Source organism: Lepisosteus platostomus, chromosome 19 (genome assembly GCF_059453375.1).
Source record: "Lepisosteus platostomus isolate fLepPlt1 chromosome 19, fLepPlt1.hap1, whole genome shotgun sequence".
Lineage (NCBI taxonomy): Eukaryota > Metazoa > Chordata > Actinopteri > Semionotiformes > Lepisosteidae > Lepisosteus > Lepisosteus platostomus.
In genome coordinates this window covers 1,227,161-1,241,682 of record NC_142629.1, presented here as the reverse complement: position 1 = coordinate 1,241,682, position 14,522 = coordinate 1,227,161, and the positions used below count along the sequence as shown (strand labels likewise).

Below are 14,522 nucleotides of genomic sequence, written 5' to 3'. Positions count from 1 at the left end.
GAAAGTAGAAAAAAACGAAGGTACCGATGTTCTCAAGTGTTGAGGAGGCCCATGTTTGTTAAGTCTAATTATTGATAGCAGAAACAAATTTGAAAAGAGGCATTTCTAGTGTGTCTTTTATGACCAATGAATTGACCGTAATGTTTTAATCTCCACTGGATAGGTGGGAAGCATCAAGCTGTAGGGATGCTTTTAAGGTAACAGCAGTTATAGGGGGGTGGTTCTGTTTGTTAAAATGCTCCAAAAACAAGTTCTTTAACTTTTTATTTTGTTTGGTTCTGTGCCAGTGCAGATCCTAGCTAATCTGTTCAGCTTCTGGCATTCCTTGGTGCCCTTATCCCCGTGTTGCATAACTTAATTGCATGACTTAAAGCTGCTTTTCTTTTAATGAACAAGACGGTCTCAGATGTCCAGCAGCCCCACGTCTCCCCGCAGCTCTGATGAGCTGCTTGAATTGCACTGCGAAGCCCCGTGTGCAGGAGCATGAATTGGCTCCTTGTTCACGGTCTTGGGAAGGGCTGAAGAGGATGATTGAAGCATGCCCATGGGTTTAATTGTTGCGCACGTCTCTGAAGGAATTTCAGAGGTGCGGAGGGGTTTGCACAGAAGGCATGCTGGCTGTGGAGCAGTTTCAGGTGTCCCTCTCCCAGTAACTGCAGTGGACCTCCAGTGAGTGGGCATGTAGGATAGAACAAGAGGAACTGCTGTCTAGCTGGGTTTATATCTTCCTTAAACCACCCTTGTGCCCCTTAACAAAGAAAGGTTTCAACTTTGTCTAATTAGGCAACTAATGAGTTCATTTAGGTAATTAAGGGCTCTAGTGGGAAGAAAAACTTTCTGATCCTCCATGAGTGGCGTTGTGTCCACTGGTTTCCTGCACATCGTAGGCCTAATGTTAACCCCTTTGCTCAAGATCTGATCCAACAGTGACCTCAGGAGAAGTGGGCGGGCTCCAGGGTACTTCCTGCTTACCATGGCGAAGAGGGTCTTGGAACTGCTTTATTGGATGGGTTTTAAAAGCTATGTGTATCGGAATACTTAATAAAAACCTGTACCTGACTGTGAAACAGCTCTTGGTCTAGTCACTGGGCACACACAGACATTGGACTGTTTCACAAGAAACTTTATTGGTTATGTGACATGTAAAGAATCTATATTAGTAGAACATACTAATAACCTTCAATTGTTAAATAATTGCTTTGGAGTCACTAATGTCACCTGGTGGTGTCATCCGTGTGGTTTTTCTGCAGGTGCTGGGAAGCAACTGTAGAGGGAAAAAAAGCCACTTACTGCTGTTCTTTTTTTTAAAAAGTTAAAAAAAATAAATTACTAAAAATAAAAATACATTAAAGCCTCTGTGCTTAAAAAAATCTAGTTTCAGCAATAAAATATATTCAAGTCTCATTTTAGAACAGACAAATAAAAAGTTTAAAAAGAGCCGTTTCCGCTCAGGCGGGCCTGGCCCTGGCAGTACAAGAGTGGCCAAGCTGGTGTGGTCGGAGACCGCTGCAGCGCTGGGGGCCGGGTACTGGACCCCCCTGGAGCTGGCGTCTCGGCCCCTGGGGCAGATATTTTGCTACACAACCACTTGCGGAGAATGTGAACCTGCTGGGCTATTTCCTCCTCCCCCCCACCACACACCCATGGCTTAACATGTCAAGAACGTTTTAAGAAAGCTCTTCTGCTTTTTCTCAGGCAGCGTTGCGCAGCAGGCAGTTTGGGTCACCCCTCCTTTCCTGCCAGGACAGGGGCGGAGAGCTGCGAGGGCAGAGCAGTGCACCCACTCATCTTCCCCGGTTGGAAGCAGCAGCAGCAGAGGCAGCGGGGGGGTCAGGACAGTTTTATAAAGTGGCGGTGGCCGCTGCTGGGGTCCTGGGAATTTCCCTGGGGGGGTGTCAACTCCAGACTCTCCCCCCCCCCATGTTCAGTGCCTGTGAGCTTTCGAACCCCTGTCCTGCTGCCTCTTTAAGCGCCTTAACCAGCTCGATCAACTGCTGACCTCTGCACGGGTCTGGGGTTTGGGATGACAGTGTAGAGCAGCACGCTGGCCTCCGGCCTGGAAGGTTGCAGGTTCGAATGCTAGCTGAGGACATGGCTGCGTTGCCCCTCAGCAAAGTACATTGATTGCAAACCTCCTTCTATAAATAGGTACCAGCTTTGGATTGTATGAATGTTATTGCAAGTTGCTTTGGACAAAAGCATCGTCCAAATAAACGAATAAAGCAGCACCTTTCCAACAGTCCTGGGCCTCAGGACGTTCTGAGCTTCTGCAGCTCCGCGTGGCGAAGTCTTTGGTCAGCGAGCGAACGCTGCACTCCGGCCAATCAGACCCGGCCGTGCTGGACTTGACGACGCTCTCGGACACACCTGAATACTGTTGTACCTGCATGAGAAGCAGCGAGATAAAGGGGGGAGAAAAAAATCCTCTTTCCCCGAATCAATTATGCCAAGAAGACCCAGCTCGCAGGACAGCAAATCCTGCCAGGTTTTTCTTCTTTGTAGATTCCGAACACTCAGCCTGCAGCGTGGCTGTGAGACCGTTTCATCTCCTCTCGTCACACCTCTATGCCAGATCCCTCCTAGTACAGCGGTCAGCGGCCTGAATTTCCCTGGAACTCTGCCCGGCCCTGCCACACTTGCTCAGCGTTCACGCAGGTATGTCTCCGCAAACTGCTGCACTGAGTCCAACCCATCTCCTGTCCTTCCTTGTTTTAGGTTGATTAATTGTTGCTAAAGGTGCAATTGCTTTGACCTGCACGTTGGTCTTCAATACGCAAGGCTGGAGGCTGCTCTGTGGTTTCCACAAGAGTGCAATTGGAGTCTGACTGCAGTCTGCACTGGCTGCCGGCGCCCAGCAGGAGATTGCTCTTCCTGTGGTGACCACAGATGGGCAGGCGCTTGAATAACAACGCACGTACTTGATCTGTTTATGCCAATCAGCTACTCCCCTTGCACTTTTGAAGACTAAATCCTAATTCTGCAACTGCCCGGACCGTTTCGATGTAAAACCAGCTTTTCCTGAAGAGAGGCAGCCGTGCCCTTGCAGTGACTGAACCAGCTAGTGAAAACATCAGAAGTTAAATAGGACAGGCGTCAAGTGGAGATAAATGCTGAGTTTGTTGCCTTCCGAGTGGCGTGTGTTGAAGGACAGTTTACTTCAGCTCTGCCCCACCAAGCTGGTCAGAGAGCCAGCAGGTAGTCTGATCTCTGCTCTTCACTCTTAGTGTGCTGGCACCACATTTTTAGGCAGTAGAGAAGGTTGTTTTTCCGATGCATCACTACAATCACTCGAAACAGCCACGCAAATAACAAAGACCGCAATTAGGGCAAAAAAAAGCAACAGCCACTTTCCATTGAACTCCTGTGCCCGAATATCACTTTTTGGACACTTGAGTTTTGGGCTTGGCTTATGCGGTTTTTAGGGTTGTTGTTTTTTTTAGTTCCAGGGAAAACAAATGCCACCACCTGCTCTAATCCTGTTCTCCTTTGCTCAACAGTCTCCTTTATCATTCTGTTCCCTTGTCCCTCTCTCTGTTCCATCTTCAACGTGACAGTTACGTTCCACAAATGTGCCTTTTTCGCGTCAGGAGTGCGCAGAAAGAAAAAGTGTCCAACATTTCTCAGCAAGACCGACCAAGTCATGACTCAGTAATGCAGCTGTGCATGCCAGACCAGCAGCTGCGATAGCGATCGCATTTCACATTGGAGTGCAGAAGCTCCCCCACCCACCATGTTTCTGCTAAACAAGGTGTTAAAATACAAGAGAAACCCTGCATCACCCTAAAGTGCAAAGCACTACAGTACATTCTGCTATGTATACACAGGCCCAGATACAGGACACTTCATAAGCCTAAGGTTAGTAATTCAAACTACGGAATCTACAAGACTAGCAAAACAGACTAGATCAGGGAGGTCCACAGTCCAGCTCGTTATCTTCATTTCTTTAGATCAGAAGCCATAGGAACAGTAATTAGTTCTATGGGGGTATTAGAAGCCAAGCTGCTATGAAAACTCGCTGGACTGTGCACCATCAGGACTGGACTCGGGCACCCCTGGACTGACTACAGCCCAGCTTCATGCTGCTGACGTGGCCCTGAGCTTTCGTTTTTTTCCTTTTCAAAAGCTGCTGTGCAGTACACTCTTGAGGGAGCTACAAAAAGACATGCAAGCACAGACTTCAACACATGCTATACTAGTACCTCAGCTCTGCTACCTACCATTGGTTAAGAATATCCTTCCAAATTGACACTCCAAGCCTGATCCTGGAGAGCCCCAGTCCAGGTTTTCGAAGCCACTATTGCAACACCAGGTTCGGTCAAACTCCATTCCTGGAGGGTCTGGTTGTCCCCAGGTTACAAACTTGGTCTTATTAATTAACTGCATAATTCTAAGATTGCCTTGGGTGATTAATTGTTTAATTGACTCCTGTCTTTGGAACGAAACCCAGAAGGCACCAGGCCCTGTCGGACCTGGAACCTACAGTCTGACAGCCCTGTTCTAAAGCCTTGTCGTCAATTAAACCGAGGACCTCTAACCTGAACAAATTATTTCATCAATAACTTCCAGGTTTTCCCAAACTTTAGAAATTGGTAACCTACAATACGGACTGGGGTTCTCTGGGAGCGGGGTCGGACACCTTGGATCTAGCTGGAATCGGGCTGAATCACTGGATTTCAGGAGAAACATTTAACCTCCGTGTAGGTTGAAATCGAACTGGCTTTTGCACATTTCTGATTGCCTTTGTCCTGTGGTAATAATAAATATCTACATATACATGGCTGTTCATTAGTACAAGACAGCCAAGCGTAAAGTTTCAGGAAATCACATTTGTTACATCACTATTCAGAATGTCAACGCACAGTTGTTGTCTCTTTATAATACAGTGCTTGCCTATTCTCGTTTAACATTCGCAAACCACACATTTCTCAGAAAGTCTCCTCTTCCCTGCGAGGTTTTTTTTTTATCAAATTGGAAGTTGTTGAAAATAGCCCAAAGTCTTAATTTTGTCCCCGGTGGTTTAAAAACAGCTCCCACTCCTAGATGCAACAGAAGTGGTGACCAATAGCTGCATCTGGAAAGCTTTATGGCTATAGAGAGGACTGAGGGCCCAGGTGCTCCCTGAAGAGAAAGGGGCTTGTTTGTCCTCGGTAGAAACGTGTGCAGGACAGGCGGATCCTGATCAGCCGTTGTGTCTGAAACGCGACACGAGCTCGCGTGGGGCGGCCATCGTCCCGCGGAGAAGCGCCGCGGGGGAAACGTCTCGAAAAGACTTCGAGGAAACAAGCTGCCCCGGAAGAGAGAGGAAAAAAACTAAGAAAAACGTCTTTTTGAGATTTGTTTTGACAAAAAATGAACATATAACAGGAAAATAATCCAAACTGGTGGATTTCTGGCTCTCGTCTGCGTTCTGGGGAGCACAACTGGAACGGCCCCGGAGAGACGCATGTCTGCCCACGTGGCGCCGGGGCCCCCAGCTCCACCAGGCCCCGGGCCCCCAGAACGAAAGCGGGCCCTGCCTGGCGGCCTGGCGGCGTGGCTCACTGCGCCTGCCCGGCGCGGTTCTCACTCAGGTCCTCTTTGGTCTTCTGGATGCAGCTGAAGATCTCCTGAAACAAGGCCTTGTACTCGGGCTGCTGGCCGTCGGGCGAGGCCAGCGGCTCGTCGGCGCCGGGCGAGGGCAGGGGCAGGGCGCCCCGCGAGGGCCGGCGGGCCGTCTGCACGGCCTTGTGGCTGAGCCCGTCCTCGCCCAGCTGGCAGCGGCGCAGCAGCTCCTCGTACTTGACCTGCAGGGCGCTGTACTGCGCGTCCACCTCGTTCAGGAGGGAGATGCCCCGCTGCTTGACCGCCTCCGAGCGGCGCGCGCAGGTGCGCTCGTGGCCCCTGCGGATCTCCTCCGCGCTGCTGCAGCGCTTCAGCGGGCGCCTCTCCGGGGCCGGGCCCTCCGCCCGCTCCTCCTCCTCCTCCTCCGCCAGTGGCTCGGGGAAGAAGGCCGCCTCGGGCAGCAGCCTCTCCACGCGGCTCAGGAAGGCGGCGTCGGCGCGGCCGGCCTGCCGCAGCTCGTCCACGTCGGCCTCCAGCTCGCGCACGCGGCCGCGGCAGGCCTCCAGCTCGCCCAGCCGCTGCTCCAGCTCGCCGTTCTCCCGCGCGATCAGCGCCGCCTCCTGCTCCGCCGCCCGGCGCCGCCCGCGCTCCGCCCCCAGCTGGGCCCGCAGGGCCGCCACCGCGCGCCGCAGGCCGCCATTCTCCTCCTCGGCCGCGCTGCGCTCGCTGCAGCCCGACACGATCCTCTCCGCGAACACGTGGTCGTACACGAAGTACCTGCGCGGGCAGAGGGGAAGAGCGGTCAGAGACAGCGGCTCCTGGGCGTGATGACCTGCCGGCCGGCCAGCCTGGTGAGTATTCACGCCAAGTCCACGGACTCAAAAGCCCTGGAAACTCACAGGCCCAGATCTTTGCAATCACCCCCCGGATTTCACCAGCAGCCGGTGCGCTCGGTCAGCGCGTGGCTGCTCCGAGCCAAGATGAGCCCCAGGCTGAAGGAAAGGAAAACAAAGCCCACGTGCACTCAGCCCAGCCCTGGTGTGTCTTTGTCTGGCTGCGGTGAAAAGGCCACAGGGGATTCTGCCGCGAGACTGTGAATGACTGTCCAGAGGAGATCAGACAGTCTGGGCTCACGTGCGCTCAGACCTCTGAGTCAGCTAGCAGGCGCTCAGACAGTGGCGGGGGTCAGCGCCGTGTTTAGGGTGTTAAGGGTGGCTGTACAGGGATCCTTAAGAACCAGTCTGTCGGCCAGGGCAATCTCCGGCCACTGCTCTCCTACCACCTTCGCTTGAACTTGAACTTTAGCGCAGCCTCTAGCTCCGCATTTCATCCTTCATGCGCGCGGGACTTCACTTGGCTAAATTACCCCCGTCTGCCAGCCTTTCATTATTTGGGATTTCAGGAGCTGTCCCACAGCCGAGCCCTGATTATTAAAGCCACCGACTGTGCCTGGGGCCGTGCTGTAACAGCCTGCGTGCCACGGGACTGCTCTGCTGTGTGGTTTGCCAGAGCAGCTCTGCGTCGCCCCCCCCGGCGAGTGGCTCACTTGCGCATGTCATAGAGCTCCTTGAGGCAGGACACACTCTGCGTGGTGGTGGAGCGGCACTGCTCGGCCAGGTCTCGGCTCAGGCGGTCTTCGCGCCGAGGCGTCCGCAGCTCCTCCGCCTGCCGCTGCAGCTCCTCCACCTGAGCCTGCAGGCTCTCGATGGTCTCCGTCAGCCTGGGCAGGGCGAGAGAGGAGGCTCACCCTCTGGACAGCTGCCCCCGCCGCCCCGTCCCCGAGCCCGAGCCCCGGCAGAGCCTCACCCCTGGATCCGGTGCTGCGAGCTGCGGTTCTCCACCACCAGCCTCTGATTGGTCAGCTCCAGCTCGCGCGCGCTCACGTCCAGCTGCTCGTAGAGCTTGGCGTGCTGCTCGTTCATCTGGCGGAGGAGGTCCACCTGCTTGGACAGGTGCTGGCGGAGAGAGAGGGGGGTGGGGGGGGCGGGTCAACCACACAGCGCCACAGGTTGATACCGGCACAGAACGCGCAGGGGGAGACGGCAGTCCTGGCTCCACCTGCAGCGCCCCCCCCAGTATGCGAGTGTGAGTGTGGACGGGGGACTGGTGTCCCTGTGCCATGTGTCAGGACAGGCTCCACCGGCGAGCCGTGAACAGGAGAGCAGTTATCGAAGCTGGGGGGGGATGAATGGCACGTTAAGACACCCTGGACAGAACCAGCAGCAGCAGGAGACATGCTGATCTTTCAGTGGGTCAGGGATGAGCCTCGGCTCAAGAAAACTTCTTCGAACAGCGAAACGCCCGCCCCCCCCCACGAGGAACCTCCCTCTCGGGCGCGAGGAGGCGTTCCTCCAGCTCCCGGGCCTCCCCGGTGTCACCGCAAGCCCGCGGGACGATGGGATAGGGACCTCGGGGTCACCCTGAGCACGGGAGGGAGTGGAGGGGGGGGGCTGCACCCCACTTCCCACATCAATTCCCTGCAGCTGCTAGTGTGAGGAACCCTGATTCTGTCCCACGGGATGGGGTTTTAGCGACGGATCCATGACCGTGATCCATGCCCCATGTGCAGAGCGCTCTCGTCTCCCCAGCCTGCTGCAGCAGGGCAGCGCAATAGGAGCTGCGCCTCATTAAAGATCCCAATCCGCTCGCCTGGGAGAAAGGACAAAGTCAGGTTTCACCTCGTAATGGGTTTACTGTAATCAGTTTTTTTTTTATAACTAGGGAGCTCTGCAATCCTGAGTGGAAATTATCTGCGGATTATCAGTAATCGCGATTAAAAAAAAAACCACGTTGCGTCAGCTTTCTAATAATACATAAAGCAAACATACATCAACATCATATCCCTGTCAAGCACGGCGGCACAGCGAGCCGGGTCTGACCTCTAAAGCAGTGTTCGATCCGATTCCCTTGCCTGTTCTCATTGCTCTCTGTAACAGTGTTCCATCGTTTCACAGAGAAAGTCTCTCACACACACCACTGTCTAGATCTCCTCTCTGGGTATAACAGTCTTCTAACCCTACGACGAGGTCAGACATCGGGGGTCTTGTCCACATGTATTCGTAACATTTACTGCTACTTTCCAAAAAGAAACTGACAAAAGCTAAATGCTGGACATCTTAATCTATTATCTTCATTCTAGTTGTCTTAAACCAAAGCAAAGTGCAGGGGAGAAATTATTTTATTGCTATTAATGCGAATGGATTTAAAGAGGCCTGTCAGAGTGATTTTATTCCAAGTCTATTTATAGCTACCCCCTCCTGCACATCGAATAGGGTTAGATTTGTTAGGGTACCGCCGAAGAACCTTTCATGTACAATGGAAAAAGCAGTTGTAGAAACCTAAATTGAAAACTGTGGAGTTATTTGGATTTCAATAAGGTTTATGACTTGCAGCAGGCACCTTTCAGGTGTAAGATTAGTGGGCTTTTTTCAATGCAGTGCAGAGGGGATGCTTATAATGTAAAGGGCTCCCATGAGCCACAGGGAGGCCGGTGGGTGGTTTGGTCATTGACAGCCTGACTGAAGGCTGCCTTGCATTCTGCTCTTTTGTTAACTCAATCAGCTTTTGAATTTTATAGTTTAAATGAACTCGTAATTATATTTCTTTATTTCCAAAAACAATACTGAAGAGCTCTTGCTTTTTTTTTTTAATCCAGAACATTTTGCTCAGAGGAGACCCACTGTGGTAAATGTATACAAACAAGACAGGAGAAGCTCTGTGTGCTCAGCACTACGTCTGCTCAACACGATGGGTGGTTTCTAATCAGGCATGAGCCTCAAACAGAGTCAAGCTAGCCTTTGTTGCATGTGAATCGCTATCAGCCACTGAGGCCATAAAACACTTATTAAAATAACTCCCTAGTAGAACAGTAATAAAAAAACACAAACTGCACTTGTAGGACGCACAAATGGTGTGGTTTTTTGCAAGTGTTCGGAGAACAGTCTCCTTCAGGGCATGGCCCAGGGGAAGCAGAAATCCCAATGCACTCAGCGTTCTGCATGCAAGTGTAGCGGATCACAGGGAACAGGAGCATAACAATGCAGGACTCAGCCACTTAACGTGCTACAAAGAGAATCTGGGAAGAGCGGGAGATCATATTCAGACTTGGCAGAGATGATAGCGTGGCATGATGTGGGAATATTATATTCCGTGTGCTCTCAACGTTCAGGTCACTCAGCTGAGCTGCAGGTGCCTGCCCTGCTGCTTCATCGGAAACCAGCACAGGCGTCTCCCAGCCGACATCCGACTGAAAACCGGCCAGCACAGGGCATTCAGAGGCAAGACTCCCGCCGCTGGGGAGCTGAAATCAGGGCCTCCGTCAAGCTGGAGTCGAGCTGGCAGAAGAAGCCAGAGGGAGCTCGAGTGAAGCAGAGAGGAAGTGGCCGGAGACGCACGCTCGCTCGCTGATGATGAGCACAGAAGAAGATGGAGCGCTCTGCAGCAGCCTCACCCCAAGCAGTCTCACGTATTCACGAGAGCGCGAACTGAATTGCGCCGCCTTCCTGCTCCCGCCAGATCCTCAGAAGGAGAGGCAGCAATATCCTCATTGACATTCTGAGATTTATCTTGGAGAAGATAAGAAAGGGGGGGAAAAATAAATCCAAGTGCCTGCTCTGCTGACGCAGCTAAGAGTAGCCAAGGCTGCCCGACCGATAAGCTGATTAGTCAGGAAACGAAGACCTGAGAACTCTCTGCATAACGACCATCCAGTCAGAGCGCTGATTCATTGAGGAACCCGCAGGTTTTAATCCAATTACCTGCCAGAGCCCAGGATGATTTATTAAAACCGCTAAATTAAATTCAAGTTTAAAAAAAAAAGGGACTTCGTACTGATGGCCTGGCACGGTCGGGTGACGAACACAGGACGCACGAGCGCTCAGGGCAGCCGAGGCATCGCCCACGTCAGGGCTGAGCGCCGCGGGCGCAGGCCAGCGGCACAGGAAGCAGGAAGAGCCAGGCAGGAGGGGACTCCCGGCTCCCTCCTCTGCTGGCACGGCTCCAGGACGACCCAGCGCGAGAGGCTGGGCCTCGGGAGCCGGGAGGAGGCGGCGCCGAGGACTCCCGGGGCCAATCGCGGTCGGAGGAGGATCACCCCCCTTGCGCAGGGCCCCAGACAGACAGGTGATCACGGACGGGTTCAAGAGCTCAACGCCACTCTGACCTCCCGCTGGATAAAGGATATCAGGGCGCCAGGCAGGACGTTCCCCAGGGACGCCCAGAGTAAAAGAGCCCTGTGTATAAGTGCACATCAACAGCGCTGCGAAGGGTATCTCAATGGTGCTTAAAATACACAATGTACCAGTCAGGAGCAGCGGTTTTTCAACCCCACGCCCTGGTGTTAATGCCTAACATGCCTTCGTTCCAGCCGAGTCCCGGCGGCCCACCGAGAGAAAAGGCGAAACCCGCTCCTCGCCCCCGGTACCTCGATCTCCTGCAGCTGCTCCTGATTGGTGGAGTACATCTGCTGGAGCCCCTCCTCCAGCTCGCGGTTGCGGTCCAGCAGGGTCTTGCCCAGCTCGGCGGCCAGGTGCAGGTCTGGAACACACAGGAGAGAGAGGCGGGACGACTGAGGAGGGGACAAGGCTTTCTACACGCTGCAGAGCCAGGGCAACGCCGAGCATCGTGGTGGGTATCTGGGACAGCTCTGGGTGTCAGGTGGAGGGCATCGATGTACTGACAATCCCCTTAATTAGTCTGTTATAGAAGAATCGGGTCAAGTCCCACAGGACCCCTTAAGACTTAACAGTTATCTCAGTGACAGAGCCGGAAAACGTGTTTTTAAGCACCAACAAAAATCCCGGGGAGTTTCAGGCTGTGCCCAGGTGTTAATGACTAATGCACTGAAATTTAGATGCTTGGCAATATTTTCTCCATGTGAAATAGTTTCAGTTCAAATCTGAAGCACTGAGGCTGGGGGTTCTGGGGGCTCGTATCACAGATGGCAGATTCCTTCCTTGTGAACATGTCCTTTCCTGCCTGCGTTTCCTTACGCCTTGAAAACCCTTCTCACTGCTCATCTGCTTTGGGATTCATGACCTGCAGCAGTATAAACCTGCACTTTCTCTGTGCAAAAGGTTATGAGATACATGAAGCAAATCTGTGCCGGGGGCACACAGCGCCTGTTACATTGCAAATGGAGAAAAATCTAGATTTTAAAATAAGTGTCATAGCTAAGGAATCTGTCCACACTTTGTTTGCATAGTCCATTTAAGTGACCTCAAGTTCTTTTTCCACTGGGTGTTGTATTCATAAGGTGTGGAGAAATATACCTCCAGAGTGTGAAAGCAGGGTACTCTCCGTCTTACAACTAAGTAGTAGCTGACGTCTATAATGCCTATTTATGGTCTCTCTCTTTAATTCTAGGTTGTTTCTTACTTTTTTATTTTTGGTAGTTAAATCATCTTGGGGTGTTAGTCCAGTAGGGTCGCTGCAGAGCCAGCCAGACCTGACAATTAAGAAATGCGGTTTTGCAGTTACACAGTGTTGAGAGGGAAACTGGCCTGTGTCTAGTTTGCCCATCTTCCTAAGTAGAGGTGCAATATCTTGCATTGCTCAGGACCTGCAATCCGTTTTCTGCCAGCTCATCGTTTCACAAAGAGCCTCGTTTAAGTGGCGCAGGCTCACACACAGGGGTCTGCCTGAGGCTCGAAAACTCAACCGTCTGATCGCCTTTGCCTTGAGCATCCACCACTGACACTCAGGAGAAACGCACTCGGAAATTCACCCTCTACAATTTACTTCTCGAGTCAGAATCCCAGAGGTGCAAACAATATCTGTGAGGCATTTTAGAGACAAAGCCACATTTCTACTTATTGAATGTGGAAGCATAAAGTGAGCAACAATGGTTAGCCCAGGTCTTCTGAAGTCTGACGGAACTAGTATCAGGCAGACAAAAGTGAATGTATTGAGATGAAGTGGCAAACAGAATTGTTGCTGAGGTTTTTAGTGGTCTGGAAGTGACTTGCAGTTCGATATTGTTTTACACCCTAAACTGGAAAAGGTGAGAGAGCAGCTTCTCCTTGCGTTAAAAAAAACCCAACACTGCAAATGATTACAGCCTACAGCACAAAAACACCGATTTCATTACCTCCCAGCAAAATAACTTGGAAACACTGTGAGACGTTTGAAGCCGAACATGTCAAGACCCAGAACTGTGCTGCCCAAGTAACTGTAACGTAAAGAGAAGGTCACGAATCTATAATACTTCCTTGCAACTTGTATAGTGCTCTTCAAAGGATCCCCGAGCGCTTTGTATACAGGAGGGGACCCACTTCGCTGCTCGTGAGGTGCGGCACACAGCACCCTCACCGCACAGCAGGTCAGGGGGAGCACAGAGAAATATATTCTCAATTATTTTTGCATGTCGTGAGGTTATAAATTAGTTCATTAAATGGGTGCACATTGGTCGTAAACATTCTTATCTCGGGGGATGCTAAAAGCTGCATCTGCGTCAGAAAGCTGCCTTGTTTCCAATGGGTTAATTTCTTGATCCAGGAAATGCGAGCGCAAATTCACAGGGAAACCGCAGCTATCTCAACTGGGAGCCGAGCGACACATCGATGAAACACTTGTGTTTGCGGTGGATTTCTGTTCATCGAAAAGCCTTAAACTCGGTTATATTTTGAAGAGCTCTGACCATTTCTTGCTGCTAGTCAACGACATCCTTCCTTACAAAAACAACGTGCAAGGAAGAAGTCACTGCTCTCGGCAGCTCAGTGCATGCTCCTATTAATGCCTTCCGAGCATATCATTGCTTTTTCGAGCACTTGGGCGGTCCAGTCTAGCTTGGCTTTGCTGCTGTTGAAATCGCGATGACAAAGGAGTCAGATAAGGCTGCTTCCTCTCTGAGCTGCAGTAGCTGCGGGGAAGAAGTGACCAGGCGAACAGCTCCCACTTCTCACGGGAGACGAGTGGCTTGCGAATGTGGCCGAATTTATCGACAAAAAGGGCTTTGTGCGAGATCCGCCGACGCGACTCAGCGTTTCCCAGATTATGCTGCAATTCACATTCAATTCTAAATCACACCCCCGGCAACGAACATTTTCACGCCGGGTCGGAAAAAAATAGCAGAACATTACTGCTAAAACACAACACTGTCGTGGAGTTTTTAAACCCCCGACCGTCCGCAGCACTGCGGTTTAACCGCGTTAGGTTAAAGCAAGCATGACATGTATATATATACTTGCTTTTAACATCTTCTTTTACATCGATCTGTAACTAAAAATCAGTGTTCATTTCTTAAAAGGGAAATGCATCCCCGGGAACGCAAAACAAAAACGTGAGGACAGTTTTACGAAACAATGTAGACGCTGCATGAGATTTTTTGGGGATGGGGACTCGCTTTCAAATGGGCGGCTCGGTTGTAAACCAACGTTTTGACAGGCGACACTAATCATACAACAGAAACGCGCACGTCGCCCTAAGAGGCTTGTTTCTGGGACGCATCTCCCCCGCTGCCCGCTGAGCGCACAGCCCCGGGCGATGGGTGAGCCCCGGCGCCGCTACCTGGCTCGGCTCTCTTCAGCACCACTGAAGAGGAGTTTAAATGCCCCAGCCCTACCGTGCTCCAGGTCCCGGTGGTCATACCACGGCTCCTCCTCCTTGATCTCGAACTCTTCCTCCACCATCATATCGGTCAGCATGTTCGCGGCCGGGGTGGGGAGGACGACGACTCTGGGGACTCTTGTCCTCCGCTGGGCAGTTCTGTCCCGTCCTTTTTTCCTCTGTCTCGGAAGAGCGGGCAGCTCCTGCTCCTGGGTGCAACACACACACACACCAGCACGCTCGCCGGCGACTGAGCTCGCGACGCTCTGGAGCCTCCAGCGGCTCGCACGGGCTGCAGCAACGTGGCACCCAACCCCTGCGCCGCGGCGACGTCAGGAGCGGGCGTGTCAATGGGAGCCGACGTCACTTGATCGCTTGGAGGGGGCGCATTGAAACGCCGGGGAGGCGGGTCCGGAACGCCGGGCAGCGTCCAATCA

General features: G+C 52.2%; 1 protein-coding gene across 1 annotated transcript; it reads right to left on the bottom strand.

Moving 5' to 3' along the window:
* Positions 1-1,102: 1,102 nt before the first annotated feature.
* Positions 1,103-14,503, bottom strand: cdr2a (cerebellar degeneration-related protein 2a). Its single transcript, XM_088612804.1, has 5 exons — positions 14,102-14,503; positions 10,964-11,076; positions 7,348-7,496; positions 7,088-7,261; positions 1,103-6,318 (listed from the first exon to the last, which is right to left on the bottom strand). The coding sequence occupies exons 1-5, from the start codon at positions 14,181-14,183 to the stop codon at positions 5,538-5,540; spliced, it is 1,299 nt and encodes a 432-aa protein (XP_088468930.1). The 5' UTR covers positions 14,184-14,503; the 3' UTR covers positions 1,103-5,537.
* Positions 14,504-14,522: the final 19 nt, after the last annotated feature.

Bases quoted from the DNA above. Each gene is read 5' to 3' on its own strand.
- cdr2a (XM_088612804.1), bottom strand. From the start codon at position 14,183: ATGCTGACCGATATGATGGTGGAGGAAGAGTTCGAGATCAAGGAGGAG. The intron at 11,077-14,101 runs GTAGGGCTGGGG...TGTGTGTTCCAG, and splicing joins CCACCGGGACCTGGAGCACG to ACCTGCACCTGGCCGCCGAG. The intron at 7,497-10,963 runs GTACCGGGGGCG...TCTCTCCGCCAG, and splicing joins AGCAGCTGCAGGAGATCGAG to CACCTGTCCAAGCAGGTGGA.